Below are 20,521 nucleotides of genomic sequence, written 5' to 3' on the forward strand. Positions count from 1 at the left end.
TACAGTACAATAGGCAAATGTCAAAAACTATTAAAGCTAATAGGTATTATGGGATTTCATCATTCCAACCCTTCTACTTTTAGTATAGTTTTAATTTTCATATCAGTAAGGTTAGGACACAACAAAAAGTTGCAAAACTGAGAAGAAAATAAAAGAAAAAGGAGCCCAAAACTCACCAGAGAGGTCAGGGATAAAGACTCTTGTGAAGTCATCAGAAGACAGGTTAAAAAAGAAAAAGACAGGTAAAACATGAAGCCAAGTGCTTGGAGAATATCATATAAGGAGAGAGTAGAAACTAAGTAAAAAGAAACCATAGAATTGAAGCCAGAAGAATGCCAATATTTAAAGACAGGACGGACAAACACGAATTTGAGAAAGATACCAAAAAGTAGAATATCACTGACAAGAGAAGAGACTTAACAGAAAAACTGAATCTGGGAAATCAAGGCAAGAAAGATTCCAGATAATAATCATCATCAAGTACCCTTCTTAGAGCTCCTAAATTTCAAATCAAAGAGAAAAATAATTATGTTTAACAAAATTTCAGAATGATGAGAGAAATAATTATCTTCATGTTTTGTGAGATGTACAGTTTACCAGATACTGAACACGATGTTCAAAAGAATTAGAAGCCATTTACCCACTAGCACCAGGTGGCTCAAATGGTAAAGAATCTGCCTGCAATGCAGGAGACCTGGGTCTGATCCCTGCGTAGGGAAGATCCCCTGGAGAAGGATTTCCAAGGGTAGAAATGAACCAGCCCTATTTCTATCTTTATGTCCAGATTCTAGTGTGGTGCCAAGTTGCATGTTTCTATATTGCCAGACTCCCAACGGGGTGCAAACCCCATGCAAGGGAAATGGAAGGGACAGCTGACACTGATGAGGCTCAATATCGCTGGCATTTTGAGCCACAGTTATACATTAGACCAATCTGGTAATTCCTAATCCCTTTCTGATTACAAAGATAAGTAACAGAGCTTTTCACTTCATATTCAGAACTTGAATAACTTCTCCCCAATATACTTTGCATTGATGTTCTCACAAATAACTGGATCTTTTTAAAGTTGATTCCTAGCACTTTGAGGAATTTACTGCTAACCACAACCTTGAAAATGTCGCTTTCAAATAACTGATTTACATACTATGTACAATAAAAGCACAAAAGCAAATATATATTTTAAGCTACTATTATTTCACTCTTCTATTATTTACTCTCTTGACTTGATGTTGAAGCTGAAACTCCAATACTTTGGCCACCTGATGCGAAGAGCTGACTCATTTGGAAAGACCCTGATGCTGGGAAAGACTGAGGGCAGGAGGAGAATAGGATGACAGAGGATGAGATGGTTGGATGGCATCACCGACTCAATGGACATGGCTTTGGGTGAACTCTGGGAGTTGGTGATGGACAGGGAGGCCTGGCGTGCTGTGGTTCATGAGGTCTCAAAGAGTCGGACATGACTGAGCGACTGAACTGAACTGAACTGACTTGCAACACAGTGAGGTTAAAGACAGATTTTTGTTTGCAGGGCAGAATCCCACTTAACACGAATCATAATCCTTACATCATTAACAACCCATAACATCTTAGTCAATAAAAAGTTCAAATAACTCTTTTTGTTATTTACAGATCAAACCCAGAAAAAGGAAAAATTCCCCATCTCTGCAGCACATGTATTTTTTTTTTTTATTGCTTCCAGGTATATTCCGAAATTCTAAAAAAAGTAGGGGGAAAAAAAAGGGCCTCACCTTGACATTTGTCAACTTCTTATTAGACTCTCTTTGACTTTTATCTAACTCAGGATTAAACAACATAATTCTAAAATCTCTCAGAATCAGGAATTAAAAGTGAAAAACTTACATTCAAGCTGTGCAACCACATCTCCAGGGTCCACTGCTTCAGGGAACACCTATGGTGAGAGAAAGCAGAGAGAAGCAAGATGGAGAAGAGAAAGTAAAAGGAAGACATATATGAGACAGTCTTTGTGCTTTGCTTCTCTTTGCCAGAATATTCCTTTCCCAACCAAAGAAACTTTTGACATTATTGAGAATTGTCACTTCTCTGTTTCCCATGATCACCATGCAAGATTTTACCAACAAAAAAAATTACAGCTGGTTCTGCTTCCCTTTCCAGTTTCATCTGCTAGCAGTCCTCTCATTGTTACCATGGTCGTATTTGCCTTCTTGCTGCTCCTCCTGCTCAGTAAGCTTATTCCCAAGAAGACACCTTTATATTTGCTGTTCCTCTGCTTAGAATGCTTTTACCCTAGACATTTAAATACTACCTCATAATTCAGACTCAATTTCAATATTACTGCCTTCTCTGACCACCACCTTCAAAACAGACAATCCTCTTAATTCCTCTATTCCCTTACCCTCCCTTTACTCTCTTCATGACAGCTCAGTTCAGTTTAGTCACTCAGTCGTGTTCAACTCATTGCAACCCCATGGACTGCAGCATGCCAAGCCTCCTTGTCCATCACCAACTCCCAGAGTTTACTCAAACTCATGTCCATTGAGTCAGTGATGCCATTCAAACATCTGATCCTCTGTCGTCCCCTTCTCCTCCCGCCTTCAATCTTTCCCAGCATCAGGATCTTTTCAAATGAGTCAGTTCTTCGCATGAGGTGGCAAAAGTATTGGAGCTTCAGCTTCAACATCAATCCTTCCAATGAATATTCAGGACTGATTTCCTTTAGGATGGACAGGTTGGATCTCGCAGTCCAAGGGACTCTCAAGAGTCTTCTCTGATACCACAGTTCATGACACTTACCATCTAAAAGTGTATTACTCATGCATTTACTTGATTACTGTTTGTTTTTCCTATTATAATGAAAGCTCCAAGAGGGGAAAATGTTTGTCTTATTTACTCAGTGCCTAGAATAGTGCATAGAACAGAGCTGGTACTCAGTATTTATTCCTGGAGAAGAGAAAGGAAAATAAGGAAGGAAGGAAGGAGGAAGGGAAGAAATAGAAGGAAGGAAGGAGGGAACTAGGAAAGGAAAGAAAGGTGAGGAATACAATGGGTAATAATTAATCAAAAGCATCAGATTCAAGGGGAAAAAAAAGAAAAGAGATCTATAGAAAGAAACACCACAGGACAGCCATAAGTAAAATATGACCTATTCTTACCTATTAAAATCTCCCCTTTCTCTCTAAGAAGATAAGTATTTATAATTCAAGGAGCTATTTGTTACATAAAGATCACTAAGACAATTTTAGAAGTAAACTGATACATCAAGAAAAAGATGTAACTGATTCAGTGTATAATATAAGGAATATTTATTTTCAAGCTTCCAGATTTAAATTATAAATCTTTTCAATTAAAGTGCATATTCAAATTTTGTGCTATTCATATTTTGGAACCACTTCAATTTTTTTATTTGTTAACCTTTCATAGAATATTTGAACTCACCTTTTCAAACACCATTCTGGCATTGAAGACCAATGGAAAATTGGCTGGGACACATTGTGTCTTTTTGTACTGGCCAAACACACAGATGCTAAGATAGATGTCCTCCTTGTCTTTCAGCACCACTCCTGGGCAAGTTACCTGAAAGAAATCAGAGAGATGAATGTGACTGCTTCATGAATTCCCTAAACTGTCATATTAAAATAACTTACCAAACATTACATAAATACACCAGTCTGCTAAGCTAATAAAAATATGCACAGGTTAAAAAAAGAGAGATTCTAGTGTTTACAGAGTTAAATGAAATGCCTTATAACTTCCATCCCTCTGAGAAATCTATGATTTTCCACTTGGTTACTTGTGCGACATTTGAAGCTCTACGTACTGGCTCTTGGGACAGACACTAATAGTTTTAAACAGTTAGCCTTAGGCTCCCACTTTATGTAGAATGCTGACATAAACTTATTCAGCATCATTTAATCACAAAGGAAGATTCAGCAGAAATAAAGCACTATACTAGAGGACAAGAAAATACCAAAACAAAGCACAAATCTGACCTGTAGTGCCCTAAGTCGCAGCCCATTACACCCTCATCAAAAGAAATATGACAAACTTCCAAAGCAAGGGAATTGTCAAGTTTCCAGCCTGTGAAATATTTTTTAAATATAAAACTGTACTTAACTATTCTCAGGATTGACAGGACGACGTAGGGTTTCTAAAACATACACAGCAAGGTCTTTCCAGTTTCTGCCATGTTTCATTGCTAGTGATCAACTATCCTTAGTAGAATACAGAAGACTGTCTAAGATTTGAATCCAATTTATCACAAAACTATATTACTCAGTATCTCCAAAAACTACAAAGTATATGTGTTATTGTTTCCTGAACACACACATGGATTTCTTGCCACACATTCTTTCATTATCTGGATTACTACTTCATTCCATATCCTCCTCACCTACTTCTATCTCCCAAGGCTTTCCATTAACTGCCATCTCAATACACAAAATTTCTCTTGATTTCCCAGTTATCTCTACTGAATTCACTCTAATTCAAACACTTGTTGTGAATTTATTATATTCAAGTAAATAAGTTGTAGCTTCTCATAGCATTTTACAGTTCTTTTAAGGCCCTAATTATTGTCTCTCTGCACATCAATCAAATAGGTACACCTCACCTCTTTAATTGGAGAAGGCAATCGTGACCCACTCCAGTGCTCTTGCCTGGAATATCCCAGGGCCGGGGGAGCCTGGTGGGCTGCCATCTACGGGGGCGCACAGAGTCACATGTGACTGAAGTGACAGCAGCAGCAGCAGCAGTACCTCTTTAACTTGACTATAAACTCCTGAGAACAGAAATTCTAAGTTCCTCATCAATGTATCCAAATACTCAGACTCTCAGTATTAAAAAGCAGCTTAGAAATAATCTAGTAAAGCTTCAAATTTTTTATGTAGGAAAACAACAGACCCCCCCCCAATAAAGACAAGGTAATTTACTACTTAAAGTCACACAATAAGTGAGTCACTTCACGTCCCTTTGTATATAGCAGCTAAAATTATTTTCTGTGCCATTCTTTGAGTCTGTCTACCTCTTATTCTATTTTCTACTTTTGTCCTAATAATTCACTACTGATTATTAAAATCAATCAAGGTCCTCAGAAATTTCACTCTGTCTGAAAGCTTCATTTTCTACTGCCTCATTTAAACCAAACCTGTTAGAGTCCTACATGTCTGTTATGCTTACAGATGTGACTGCTCCAAATTGAGATGGATCGTTAGTATAAAACACAAGATTTTGAAGATTTTTGAAGACTTGTTCTAAAGTATTTTAAGGAATTTTTACAAAAAGAAGTGTAAAATATCTCATTAACAACTTTTATATTAACTACATGTTGAAGGGATAATACTTTGATATACTGAATTAAATAAAATTATTATAAAGTTAATTTATCACTTATAATTTATCACTAGTGATAATTTATCACTTTATAATTTATCACTTACTTAGTGCAACTAGTTTATACTGTGCAGTACAGCTCTAACTGTCCTCACTGGAAACTGCTGAGTGTTTTCCCAATTTGTTGTACATGTAAGAAGACATGATATTTTTTCTTATCTACAATTCTACAAATTCTGCCATTCTTTAAAGGAATACCATGGAACATTCCAAAGAGAAGGCATTAAGAGAAGGTTTAAAGACAATCCTATGGAACAAATAGAAAATAAATAGCAAACTGGTTGACTTAAAACAGTCATATGGATAATTATTGCTTTTGTTTTTGTTGTTGTTCAGTTCCTAAGTCATGTCCACTTCTTTGCAACATCATGGACTGTAGCATACCAGGCTTCTCTGTCCTCCACTATCTCCTGGAATTTGCTCAAATTCATGTCTGTTGAGTTGATGATACTATCTAACCATCTCATCTTCTGCTGATCCCGTCTCCTCCTGCCCTCAATCTTTCCCAGCATCAGAGTCTTTTCCAATGAGTCAGCTCCTTGCATTAGGTGGCCAAAGGACTGAAGCTTCAGCTTCAGCATCAGTCTTTCCAAAGGATAGTCAGGGTTGATTTCATTTAGGATTGACTGGTTTCACATCCTTGTAGTTCAAGGGACTCTCAAGACTCTTCTCCAGCATCACAACTCAAAAGCATCAAGTCTTTGGTGCCCAGCCTTCTTTATGGTCCAATTCCACATCTGTACATGACAACTGGGAAAACCGTAGCTTTGACTATACTGACCTTTGTCAGCAAAGCAATGTCTGTGCTTTTTAATATGCTGTCTAGGTTTGTCATAGCTTTTCTCCCAAGGAGCAAGCATATTTTAGTTTCATGGCTACAGTCACCATCCGCAGTGATTTTGGACCCAAGAAAACAAAATGTGTCACTGCTTGTACTTTTTTCCCTTCTATTTGCCATAAAGTGATGGGACTGCAATGGTCTGATCTTAGTTTTTTGAATGTTGAGTTTCAGGCTAGCTTTTTCACTCTCCCGTTTCACTCTCAAGAAGTGTTTTAGTTCGTCATCACTTTCTGCCATTAGAGTGGTGTATCTGAGGTTGCTGATATTTCTCCCAGCAATCTTTATTCCAGTTTGTGATTCATCCAGTCCAGAATTCCACATGATAAACTCTGTGTAGAATTTAAATTAACAGAGTGAGAATATACAGCCTTGCCATACTCCTTTCCCAATTTTGAACCAGTCAACTGTTTCATGTCTGCTTCTAACTGTTGCTTTTTGACCCACATAGACGTTTCTCAAGAGACAACTCTTAAAGAACTTTCCAGTTTGTTGTGATCCACACAGTCAAAGGCTTTAGCTTAATCAATGAAGCAGATGTTTTCCTGAAACTCCCTTGCTTTCTCCATGATCCAATAAATGTTGGCAAATTATAATTTATATAGGACAACAAGTTTGTCCTTGTTCTTAGGGGATTTACACTGAAATATTTAGTGGTAAAGTGTCTGAATATAAGCAACTTCCTTTCAAATATCTCATCACTATATTTATATTTCTATATCTCTACTTATATCATAGAGAGAGATAAATAAATCAAATGTGAAACCATCAGACCCTCTGTAAAAGCAGTGAGAATGTCAACAAAAACTGTCAAAATCAACTCTTTAGAGGTCTGGAAATTAACCAAAGGTTTGCAACAATCTAAGGAGCATTTATTCAAGAAAAACAGTTGACATACTTTATTCCCAATGTCCTCCACTCAGGTCTACTATACCCTTGAAAACGAAAATTCTTATGAAAACTAGCAGCCCCACTGTCATTGTAGGAAAGCAGATTTAAAGCTACCCCAAAGGCCCATGCCTAAAAAACTGTCATTATTTGACCTGTTGGACAGTATTCTGGTAACCTCCATTCACAGGGCTTCTCTTTATTTAATCTGAATCAGAACTTGGTTACAACAAACATCCTTTACCTGCAAGGCATCTGTCAAGAACAATAAACAGCTATTATTTAACATCATGGATGCTTGAAATTGGAGCAAAAAAATAAGTGATCAAAACATTTAAAAGGCAAAGCTGGATAACTGTGTGTTTGTGTGAGTGTGTGTGTGTCTTGTCTGTGTGTCTGTGTGTCTCTGTGTGTGTATGTGCTAGGCAGGGTGTCTTTGACAAGCTATGATATTCTTGGCAATTGAGAAGATCACACACATGTGTGGGGATATGTATGCATCTGGAAATTACCTAAGGAAACCCTAATCTCTCACCTCTGACTGATTTGAGGCTTTGAAATGTTGAAAGTGAAGACTAAGAAAGAACTGAAAACCGCATGCATGGCATAGAAAGCATGTCCCAACATGCAACAGAGATACTGAGCAAAGGCTGGGGGACATAGTGGTTCAAGGCATTTAAGGAAGTATAAATCCTGTTATTAAAGGGCCATAAAGCTAACTAAGCAGAGACTTCAATGACAACACTCAACAAAGAACACAGATTTTACAGAATGCAGACTTTAGCTCAGGAAAGTAACTAAACAAACAAAAAGCAACAACGATGGCAAAGATAGATAAACTCTGAGAAACAGAGGGAGTCTTATTAACACAGTTCCACATTACATTACTTAAAATGTCTAGTTTTCAACAAAATTTATGACATGTAAAGAAACAAGAGAATGACCTATACATGAAGGCAGTCGACAGAAAGTGTCCTTGAGGAAGCCCAGGAATTTGGCTTACTAAACAAAAGCTTTAAATCATCTGTTATAAACACACACAAAGGACTAATGAAAACCTTACCTCAAGATCTAAAGAAACGTATGGCGGTGTGGCAATGATGTCTCATCAAATAAGGAATATCAATAGATAGCTAGAAATTACTTTAAAAAATAGAAATTTTAGAGTTTGAAAAGACATAATAAGTGAAAAATTCACTAGAGAATGTCAAGAGCAGATATAGGCTGGCAGAAGGAAGAATAAATGAACCTGAAAAGTAGTCAATTGAGATTATCCAGCCTGAGGTGCAGAAAGAGAAAAGAAAAATGAATAGTCTCTGAGACCTGTGGGAAACCATAAGGCACAGGAACATAGATATAGTGGGACCCCTAAAATAGAGGACAAATAGCCAGAAAGAACAGCTGCTGAAATAATGGGTGGAAACTTCTGAAATTTAAAGAAAAACAATCTATTTATTCAATCCAGCAAACTCCAATCACTCCAATTACACACATCATAATCAGACTTTCCAAAGGCAAAGATGAAGAATCTTGAAAGAAGCAAAGGGAAAATGTTTCAGTAGGTATCAGAAAACCTCAGCACTAATAACAACTGGTTTCCCATGAGAAGCATGAAGCAGAAAAAGGTGGAATGACGCATGCAAAGTACTAAAAGAAGGCATTCGACAGTCCAATATCCAGGATATTCTCCTTCACAAAAGATGGGAAATTAAACAAAAAGATAATTTATCATGAGAACTTCCCTACAAGAATTACTAAAGAAAATCCTTCAAATTAAAATGAAAGGACACCAGCTGAAATGTACAGGAAAAACTAAACACCAGGAAGGGAACTACACAGGTAAACCTAGGACAATATAATTGTATTTTTCTCTCATTTACCCATTCTTATTTAAAATAAAATTGAATAAAGCAACAATTACTAAATTATGTTGAAGAGTGTATATGTATAAAGATGTTATCTGCATGATAATGAAATTATAAAGAAGAGGAGAGGGAACAAACTAAATAAAAGCAAAGGTTTTATGCATTATTCAAATTAAATTGGCATTAATCCATACTATATTGTTAAAAATTAAAATATTAACTGTGAGCCCCACAACAACCACTAAGAAAATAACTCAAAAAATACAGTAATAGAAACAAGGGAATTAAAATGGCACACTAGATAATAGTTAACACAAAAGAAGTCCCTAATGTAGAAAGAGAGAAACAAAAAAGGCATGAATACAGAAAAGACAGAAAACAAATAGCAAAATGACCAAGGTAAAGCCTACCTTATCTTACATTAAAGGTAAACTGACTAAACACTCTCGTCAAAAGGTAAAGTTTAGCAAAATGGACTAAAAACTATAATCCAGGTTTCCCTGGTGGCTCAGTGGTAAAGAACCCAAAGCAGGAGACGTGGGTTTGACCCCTGGTCTGAGAAGATTCCACGTGCCATGGAACAAGTAAGTCCACGCACCACAAGTACTGAGCCTGTGCGCTAGAGCCCAGGAGCCACAACCACTGTGCCCACATGCTGCAACTACTGACATCTACACACGCTAGAGCCCGTGCTCTGCAATAAGGGAAACCACTGCAGCAAAACACCGTGTACCACAACTAGAGAGACGCACCTGCTCGCCACAGCTAGAGAAAAGCTATACAGCAGTGAAGACCTAGCACAGCCAAAAAATAAATTAAATGTTTACAAAATACGTTAGAAGAAATTACAATACAACCATGTGTTGAAAGCAAGAGACTCACTTTAAATTCAAAGACACAAATGGGTTGATAAGTAAAAGAGTGGAAAAAATAACCTATGCATTATAAATGACATAACAATTAAAAACACAGGCAATAATTAAACTTTAAGAAGACACAACAACATAAAGATATATGTACTTAACAACCCCAAAATACATGAAGGAAAAACCAACTGGCATCTCTCTAATGAAGATTAACAAATGGCAAAAAGCACATGAAAACATGTTCAACATCATTAGTCACTAAGGAAATATAAATCAAAATCACAATGAGATTTCTCTTCATACTCACTAGGATGGCTATAAATAAAAAGATGGACAAAACAAGTGTCAGGGAAGGTGTCAAAAAGTTGGAACCCTTATACTGTGCTGATGGAAAAGTAAAATGGTATAGTCACTATGGTAAAATTTTTGTAGTTCCTCAAGAAAAGAAAACAGTCACCACAAGAACCAGCAACTTGCTAGGTATACACCCAGGAGTAATGAAGACATACGTCCACACAGTAATATGTACAAGACTATAACAGCATTATTCGTAATAGCCAAAACGTGGATACAACCCAAATGTCAACTAACTGATGGATAAGCTAAATGTGGTATATCCATACAATAGAATATGATGTGGTCATAAAAAGGAATAAAGCACTTATAAGATACTGATATATACTATGACATGGATGAATATTAAAAGTATTATGCTAAGTGAAAGAAGTCAGACACAGAAGTCCACATATTATATAATTCCACTTATAAAAATGTTCATTATAGGCAAATCCATAGATCTAGAAATTAGCTTAGTGGTAGCCAGGGGTTGGGGGAGAGGGAGATGAAATTATGAAATTTCTTTATGAGGTAATGAAAATATTCTGGAACTAGTAGTGATTATTGTACAACTTCATGAATATATGAAAATTTACTGAACTGTATACTTTAAAATTCTGGATTTTATGATATGTGAATTATTTCTCAAATTTTTAAAACATTCAGGATTAAACTAAAATTATAGAAAAAGATGTACCATAGATTCACTAATCATAAGAAAGCTAGGGTAGCCATTTTAATATGATATATAGTAGACTTCAGAGAAAGATTACCAAGGTTAAAGTGGAACACTTCATATAAATTAAAAATTTGATTTATGAAAAGATATAGAAAATTAAATTGTATGTACATGGCATCTGGTCCCATCACTTCATGGGAAATAGATGGGGAAACAGTGGAAACAGTGTCAGACTTTATTTTGGGGGCTCCAAAATCACTGCAGATGGTGACTGCAGCCATGAAATTAAAAGATGCTTACTCCTTGGAAGAAAAGTTATGACCAACCTAGATAGCATGTTAAAAAGCAGAGACATTACTTTGCCAACTAAGGTCTGTCTAGTCAAGGCTATGGTTTTTCCTGTGGTCATGTATGGATGTGAGAGTTGGACTGTGAAGAAAGCTGAGCGCCGAAGAATTGATGCTTTTGAACTGTGGTGTTGGAGAAGACTCTTGAGAGTCCCTTGGACTACAAGGAGATCCAACCAGTCCATTCTGAAGGAGATCAGCCCTGGGATTTCTTTGCAAGGAATGATGCTAAAGCTGAAACTCCAATACTTTGGCCACCTCATGCGAAGAGTTGACTCATTGGAAAAGACTCTGATGTTGGGAGGGATTGGGGTCAGGAGGAGAAGGGGACGACCGAGGATGAGATGGCTGGATGGCATCACGGACTCGATGGACATGAATCTGAGTGAACTCCGGGAGTTGGTGATGGACAGGGAGGCCTGGCGTGCTGTGATTCATGGGGTCGTAAAGAGTCGGACACGACTGAGCGACTGAACTGAACTGAAATAATATAATATCAAAGTAATGAAGAAAAAAATTATATAACTGAATTTTGACACTTCCCAGTAACCGATATAATAATAAGAAAAAAATCATAAAGAGTATAGAAGACATAGACAACAGCATTCAAGTAATTTGACCTAACTGACATTTACATAATACTCTATACAACAGAAGGATATACAGATTTTTACAAGTACACATGAAAGCATGCAATAAGACAGATGATATGAGCCATAAAACAAGTCTCAATAACCATAAAAGGATATAAGCTCAATATGCAAAAAAATCAATTTTATTTCTATATATTAGAAACAATGTTTTAGAAAATTTAACACCATTTATAATATCATTAAAATCTAAGACATGTACTACTTAGGTACAAATTTAACAAAACGTGTAAGACATGTATTCTGAAAACTACAAACATTACTGAAAGAATATGAAAGAACATTAAAGAAATTTACACAACCTGAAAATAATGTTAAGTATTTAGAATCTTTTATCTAATAAGGGGAGAAAATTCCATAAAAAACAAAAATTATGAAATCAAAATAGGTAAAAATGTAATTATTTGGCATATGTTTAAAAAGAGACACTAAATGAAAAATCCTAGAATATGTAGTCAATGAAGTTAAAAATCTTAATAGAGAAGATTTAAAATTTTAAGTTAATAAGAAAATAATACTACAGAATTATCTCAAAACAAGAAGATATAAAAACAAATATTATACCAAAAAGTACTTAAGAAAATATAAAAGTTCCAATATATGTCTAATTGTACTGTCAGCAGAAAAGAGAGAACAGCATAGAAACAATATTGATAGATATGAAAGCTAAGAATTTCCCAGAACAGCAGAAACCTATAAATTCTCAGATCAAAGTACAAACCCAGTGCAAAACAGAATAGAAATGAATATATAATTCTAAACATCATAGTGTACTAGAATGCATCAAGGATAAAGTGAAAATACATTATCATAGTGAAGAGTTTAATATCAAGACTGAAGATTTTATTACCTCCATTACAGTCTGGTACTGGTTATATGCAGACAAAAAATTTAATATAGACTTAAAGATATTTCAGAGAAAATAAACGATCTGATAATGGCAGATAGAACCCTACATCCAGCAAATAAATTAATATATCATTTTCAAGTAAATATGGAACATTTGCAATAATTGGATTATTTATAAATATACACATAATAATTGGAAAATAATACATTGGAAATTGTAACAAAAACAATCAGTATTACCCAAATTTCATTCAATACTCACAATGCAATTAAATTAAAACATACTAGGATTTTGCCGTTGGTCCAGTGGTTAAGAATCTGCCTCCCAAGGCAGGGGACACAGGTTCAGTTCCTGGTCTGGGAAGATCCCACATGGGGCAGGGCAGCTAAACCCATGAGCCACAACTACTGAGCCAGTGCTCTAGAGCCCGTATGCAGCAACTAGTGAAGTCTCTGCAACAAGAGAAGCCACCAAAATGAGAAGCCTGTGCACCACAACTGGAGAGTAGCTCCCACTCATCACTAGAGAAAGCCTGCGCACAACAATGAAGACCAGCAGAGCCAGAAACAATTAAATAAATGAATGACTTAAAAAAATACCACAATAAAAGACAGAATGTATGTATATGTGTGTGTGCATGCATGGAGAGGGGGGAGAGAAGGAAAGGAAGGAAGAAAAATACACATATAAATCCTATATATCTTGAAATTTAAACAAACTCTTAAAATAGCTCATAAGCCAAAGTAAATAGTATAAAATAAATTTTATAAAAATTATAAAATATTCAATATTTTCCTGGAGGAGGAAATGGCAAACAATTCCAGTATTTTTGCCATTAAAAAAAAAAAAATCCCATGGACAGAGGAGCTTGGTGGGCTACAATCCATGGGGTGTCAAAGAGTTGGACACAACTGAGCAACTGAACAACACAACATTAGACTTAGGAAAAACCATTCAGTATAATTCAAGCTCAGAATATTTTTTAAATTACAGGGAATTCCGTGGTAGTCCAGTGGTTAGGACTCTACACTCTCACTTCTAAGGTCCCTGGCTCAATCCCTGCTAGGGACCTAAGATTCCATATCACATAACCCAAACAGTGTGGAAAAAAAAAATTAGGTATAGAAGGGAACTTTCTTAACTTAATAAAATCCTACATCTAATATTATATTAGGTTGAAATATATGAAATTGTCATTGCTTTTTAAAGTCAAAAACAAGTCCACTGACAGCATTTTCGTAAGATTCAATCTAATACTGGTGACTTCAGCATAACTTAAATAAAATGACAAGTATATGTACTGTTATTCCCACTACTTAACACTGTACTAGTCAAGACATAAGTAAGAAAAAGAAAAAAGATTGTACAGAAGTCAAAACTGACTTTATCTGTAAACATGATTTTCCACATAGAAATTCCAAATAACTTATATGAGATTTCAGCAATGTTGCTGAATTCAAAATATGCAAGGACATGTACAGAAATGTTCATAGGAGCCCAAGTCCTAATATTACAAAATTGGAAAAAAATGAAAATGTCATCAACAATAGAAATGACATAGAGAAAAGGAAAAGTTTTCCAAGTTCAGTTCAGTAACTCAGTCGCAGTCGTGTCCAACTCTTTGCGATCCAATGGGCTGCAGCACGCCAGGCTTTCCTGACTATCATCAACTCCCGGAGCTTGCTCAAACTCATGTCCATCAAATCAGTGATGCCATCCAACATTCTCATCCTCTGTTGTCCCCTTCTCCTCCCACCTTCAATCTTTCCCACCATCAGGGTCTTTTCCAATAAGTCAGTTCTTCGCATCAGGTGGCCAAAGTATTAGAGCTCAGCTTCAGCATCAGTCCTTCCAATGAATATCCACGACTGATTTCCTTCAGAATGGACTGGTTTGATCTCCTTGCAGTCCAAGACTCTTGCAAGAGTCTTCTCCAACGTCAAGTTCAAAAGCATCAATTCTTAGGCACTCAGCTTTCTTTACAGTCCAACTCTCACATCTATACATGGCTACTGAAAAAAACATAGCTTTGACTAGATGGACCTCTGTCGCCAAATTAACGTCTCTGCTTTTTAATATGCTGTCTAGGTTGGTCATAGCTTTTCTACCAAGGAGCAAGCATCCTTTAATTTCATGATGTAGTCACCATCTGCAATGATTTTGGAGCCCAAGAAAATAAAGTATCTCACTGTTTCCATTGTTTACCCATCTATTTGCCATGAAGTGATGGGAGAGGATGTCATGATCTTGGTTTTCTGAATGTTGAGTTTTAAGCCAACTTTTTCACTCTCCTCTTTCATTTTCATCAAGAAGCTCTTTAGTTCTTATTTGCTTTCTGCCATGAGGGTGGTGTCATCTGCATATCTGAAGTTACAGATATTTCTCCCTGTAATCTTGATTCCAGCTTCTACTTCAATCAGCCTGGCATTTTGCAAGATGTACTCTGCATATAAGTTAAAAAAGCAGGGTGACAATATACAGCCTTGATGTACTCCTCTCCCTATTTGGAACCAGTCCATTACTCTATGTCCAGTTCTAACTGTTACTTCTTGACCTGCATACAAATTTCCCAGGAGGCAGGTAAGGTGATCTGGTATTCCCCTCTCTTGAAGAATTTTCCAGTTTGTTGTGACTCGCACAAAGGCTTTGGTGTAGTCAACAATGCAGAAGTAGATGTCTTTTCTGGAACTCTCTTGCTTTTTGTATGATGCGATGGATGTTGGCAATTTGATCTCTGGTTCCCTTGTCTTTTCTGAATCCAGCTTCATAGTTCATGTACTATTGAAGCCTCCTTGGAGAATTTTTGAGCATTACTTTGCTATTGTATGAGATGAGTACAGTTGTGCAGTAGTTTGAGCATCTGGAACTCTCTTGCTTTTTCTATGATGCAGTGGATGTTGGCAATTCGATCTCTGGTTCCCTTGTCTTTCCTAAATCCAGCTTCACAGTTCATGTACTACTGAAGCCTCGCTTGGAGAATTTTGAGCATTACTTCACTATTGTGTGAGATGAGTGCAGTTGTACAATAGCGTGAGCATTCTCGGGCATTGCCTTCTTTGGGATGGGAATGAAAACTGACTTTTTCCAGTCCTGTGGCCACTGCTGAGTTTTCCAAATTTGCTGGCATACTGAGTGAAGCACTTTCACAGCATCATTTTTTAGGATTTAAAATAACTCAACTGGAATTCCCCTCACTTCCACTAGTTTTGCTGGTAGTGATGGTTCCTACGGTCCACTTGACTTCGCATAACAGGATGTCTGATCACACCACTGTGGTTATTTGGGTCATTAGGATCTTTTTTGTATAGCTCTTCAGTGTATTCTTGGACCTCTTCTTAACATCTTCTGCTTCTGATAGGTCTGTACCAATTCTGTCCTATACTGTGTCCATCTTTGCATGAAATATTCCCTTGGTATCTCTTAATTTTTTTTAGGAGATCTCTAGTCTTTCCCATTCTATTGTTTTTCTCTATTTGCACTGATCACTGAGGAAGGCTTTCTTATATCTTCTTACTACTCTTTGGAACACTGCATTCAGACGGGTATATCTTTCCTTTTCTCCTTTGCCTTTAGCTTCTCTTCTTTCCTAAGCTATTTGTAAGGCCTCCCTAGACAACTATTTTGCCTTTATGCATTTTTTTTCTTGGGAATAGTCTTGATCACTGTCTCCTGTACAATGTCATGAACCTCTGTCCATATTTCGTCAGGTACTCTATCAGATCTAGGGCTTCCCTGGTGGCTCAGAGGTTAAAGTGTCTGCCTCTAATGCAGGAGACTTGGGTTTGATCCCTGAGTCAGGAAGATCCCCTGGAGAAGGAAATGGCAACCCACTCCAGTAGCTTGCCTGGAAAATCCCATGGATGGAAGAGCCTGGTGGGCTACAGTCCAGGGGGTCGCAAAGAGTCGGACACGACTGAACTGTCCATATTTCATCAACTACTCTATCAGATCTAATCTCTGTGAATTTATTTGTCACTGCCACTGTATAATCATTGAGTTAGACAAGGCTGCTGGTCCATGTGATCAGATTGGTTAGTTTTCTGTGATTGTAGTTTTCATTCTGCCTGCCCTCTGATGGAGAGAGATAGGAGGCTTATAGAAGCTCCTTGATAGGAGAGACTGACTGAGGGAGAAACTGAGTCTTGTTCAGATGGGCACAGCCATGCTCAGTCCAGTCGCTCAGTCATGTCTGACTCTGCGACCCCATGAATTGCAGCATGGCAAGCCTCCTTGTCCATCATCAACTCCCAGAGTTAACTCAAACTCATGGCCATCGAGTCAGTGATGCCATTCAGCCATCTCATCCTCTATCCTCACCTTCTCCTCCTGCCCCCAATCCCTCCCAGCATCAGAGTCTTTCCCAATGAGTCAACTCTTTGCATGAGGTGGCCAAAGTTTTGAAGTTTCAGCTTCAGCATCATTCCTTCCAAAGAACACCCAGGACTGGTCTCCTTTAGAATGGACTGGTTGGATCCCCTGCAGTCCAAGGGACTCTCAAGAGTCTTCTCCAACACCACAGTTCAAAAGTATCAATTCTTCAGCGCTCAGCTTTCTTCACAGTCCAACTCTCACATCCATACATGACTACTGGAAAAACCATAGCCTTGACTAGACGGACCTTCATTGGCAAGTAATGTCTCTGCTTTCTAATATGCTATCTAGGTTGGTCATAACTTTTCTTCCAAGGAGTAAGCTTCTTTTAATTTCATGGCTGCAGTCACCATCTGCAGTGATTTTGGAGCCCCCCAAAATAAAGTCTGACACTGTTTCCACTGTTTCCCCATCTATTTCCCATGAAGTGATGGGACTGGATGCCATGATCTTCGTTTTCTGAATGTTGAGCTTTAAGCCAACTTTTTCACTCTCCTCTTTCACTCTCATCAAGAGGCTTTTCAGTTCCTCTTCACTTTCTGCCATAAAGGTTGTGTCATCTGCACATCTGAGGTTATTGATATTTCTCCTGGCAATCTTGAAATGGAGTACTTGGATGCAATCTCAAAAATGACAGAATGATCTCTGTTCATTTCCAAGATAAACCATTTAATATCACAGTAATCCAAGTCTATGCCCCAACCAGTAATGCTGAAGAAGCTGAAGTTGAACGGTTCTATGAAGACCTACAAGACCTTTTAGAACTAACACCCTGAAAAAGATATCTTTTTCATTATAGGGGACTGGAATGCTAAAGTAGGAAGTCAAGAAACACCTGGAGTAACAGGCAAATTTGGCCTTGGAGTACAGAATGAAGCAGGGCAAAGGCTAATAGAGCTTCGCCAAGACGACACACTGATCATAGCAAACACCATCTTCCAACAACACAACAGAAGGCTCTACACTTGGACATCATCAAATGGTCAACAGTGAAATCAGATTGATTATATTCTTCGCAGCCAAAGGTGGAGAAGCTCTATACAGTCAGCATAAACAAGACTGAGAGGTGACTGTGGCTCAGATCATGAACTTCTTATAGCTAAATTCAGACTTAATTGAAGAAAGTAGGGAAAACCACTAGACCATTCAGGTATGACCTAAATCAAATCCCTTATGATTATACAATGGAAGTGACAAAGAGATTCAAGAGATTAGATCTGATAGAGTGCCTGAAGAACTATGGACAAAGGTTCGTTACTTTATACAGGAGGCAGTGATCAAGACCATCCCCAAGAAAAAGAAATGCAAAAAGGCAAAATGGTTGTCTGAGGAGGCCTTACAAATAGCTGTAAAAAGAAGAGAAATCAAAGGCAAAGGAGAAAACAAAAGATACACCTATTTGAATGCAGAGTTACAAAGAATAGCAAGGAGAGATAAGAAAGCCTTCCTCAGTGATTACTGCAAAGAAATAGAGGAAAACAATAGAATGGGAAGACTAGAGACCTCTTCAAGAACATTAGAGATAATGAGGGAACATTTCATGCAAAGATGGGCTCGATAAAGAACAGAAGTGGTAGGGATCTAACAGAAACATAAGATATTAAGAAGAGGTGGCAAGAATACACAGAAGAACTATACAAAAAGGATCTTCATGACCCAGATAACCATAATGGCGTGATCACTCACCTAGAGCCAGACATCCTTGAATGTTAAGTGAAGTGGGCTTTAGGAAGGATCACAAGATGATGCTGTGAAAGTGCTGCACTCACTATGCCAGCAAATTTGGAAAACTCAACAGTGGCCAGGGGACTTGAAAAGGGCAGTTTCTATTCCAATCCCAAAGAAGGGCAATTCCAAAAAATTCTCAAACTACTGCACAACTGTACTCATCTCACACACTAGCAAAGAAATGCTCAAAATTCTCCAAGCCACGCTTCAACAGTAGGTGAAAAGAGAACTTCCAGATGTTCAAGCTGGATTAGGAAAGTCAGAGTAACCAGAGATCAAATTGCCAACATCCGTTGGATCTTCAGAAAAGCAACAGAGTTTCAGAAAAACACCTACTTCTGCTTTATTGACTATGCCAAAGCCTTTGACTGTGTGGTTCACAACAAACTGTGGAAAATTCTTCAGGAGAGTGGAATACCAGACCACCTGACCTGCCTCCTAAGAAATCTGTATGCAGGTTAAGAAGCAACAGTTAGAACTGGACATGGAACAACAGACTGGTTCCAAATTGAGAAAGGAGTACGTCAAGGATATATATTGTTACTCTGCTTCTTTAACTTATACGTGGAGTACATCATGGGAAATGTTGGGCTAGAAGAAACACAAGCTGGAATCAAGATTGCCAGGAGAAATATCAATAACCTCAGACATGCAGATGACACCACTCTTATGGAAGAAAGTGAAAAAGAATTAAAGAGCCTCTTGATGAAAGTGAAAGAGCAAAGTGAAAAATGTGGCTTAAAGCTCAACATTCAGAGAACTAAGATCATGGCATCTGGTCCCATCACTTCATGGCAAGTAGATGGGGAAACAATGGAAACAGTGACAGACTTTATTTTCTTGTGCTCCAAAATCACTGCAGATGGCAACTGCAGCCATGAATTTAAAAGATGCTTCCTCCTTGGAAGAAAAGCTATGACCAACCTAGACAGCATATTAAAAAACACAGACATCACTTTGGCAACAAAGGTCCATTTAGTCAAAGCTATGGTTTTTCCGGTAGTCATGCATGGATGTGAGAGTTGGACTATAAAGAAAGCTGAGCACCTAAGAATTGATGCTTTTGAACTGTGGTGTTGGAAAAGACTCTTGAAAGTCCCTTGCACTGCAAGGAGATCCAACCAGTCCATCCTAAAGGAAATAAGTCCTGAATATTCACTGGAAGGACGGATGCTATAGTTGAAACTCCAATATTTTGGCCACCTGATGTGAAGAACTGACTCTTTGAAAAAGACCCCGATGCTGGGAAAGATTGAAGGTGGGAAGAGAAGGGGACTACAGAGGATGAGATGATTGGATGGGATCACTGATTCGATGGATATGAGTTTGAATAAAATCCAGGAGTTGGTGACAGACAGGGAAGCTTGGCGTGCAGCAGTCCATGGGGTCACAAAGAGTTGGACATGACTCAGTGACTGAACTGACTGTATAATCATAAGGGATTAAACAGCCAACAGGTACATGAAAAGATATTCAACATCACAAATCATCAGGGAAATGCAAATCAATGCTACAATTAGATATCACTTCATACATGTCAGAAGAACTATCATGAAGAAGACATGCTATAACAAGTGTTGTTGAGGATCTAAAGAAAAGGGAATCGTAAAGACACTGCTTGTGGGAATGCAAATTGCGCATAGCCACTGTGGAAAACAGTATGGAGGTTCCTCAAATAACCCAAAATAGAATGACTATATAGGATCCAACAATCCTAATTTTGGATGTTTACC

The 20,521-nt window shown here is 37.6% G+C and overlaps 1 protein-coding gene across 2 annotated transcripts in view; it reads right to left on the reverse strand.

Annotated features, from left to right (window-relative positions):
• SPATA6 (spermatogenesis associated 6) overlaps positions 1-20,521 on the reverse strand; it is a 166,633-nt gene that overhangs the window by 137,307 nt on the left and 8,805 nt on the right. For both annotated transcript variants that reach the window (XM_069590989.1, XM_069590979.1), the window contains exons 2-3: positions 3,418-3,555; positions 1,864-1,912 (exon numbers count right to left, since the gene is read on the reverse strand). In XM_069590989.1, coding sequence (XP_069447090.1) covers positions 1,864-1,912; positions 3,418-3,555 — 187 coding nt within the window. The remainder of the gene's footprint in view (positions 1-1,863; positions 1,913-3,417; positions 3,556-20,521) is intronic.

This window comes from Ovis canadensis, chromosome 1 (genome assembly GCF_042477335.2).
Source record: "Ovis canadensis isolate MfBH-ARS-UI-01 breed Bighorn chromosome 1, ARS-UI_OviCan_v2, whole genome shotgun sequence".
Lineage (NCBI taxonomy): Eukaryota > Metazoa > Chordata > Mammalia > Artiodactyla > Bovidae > Ovis > Ovis canadensis.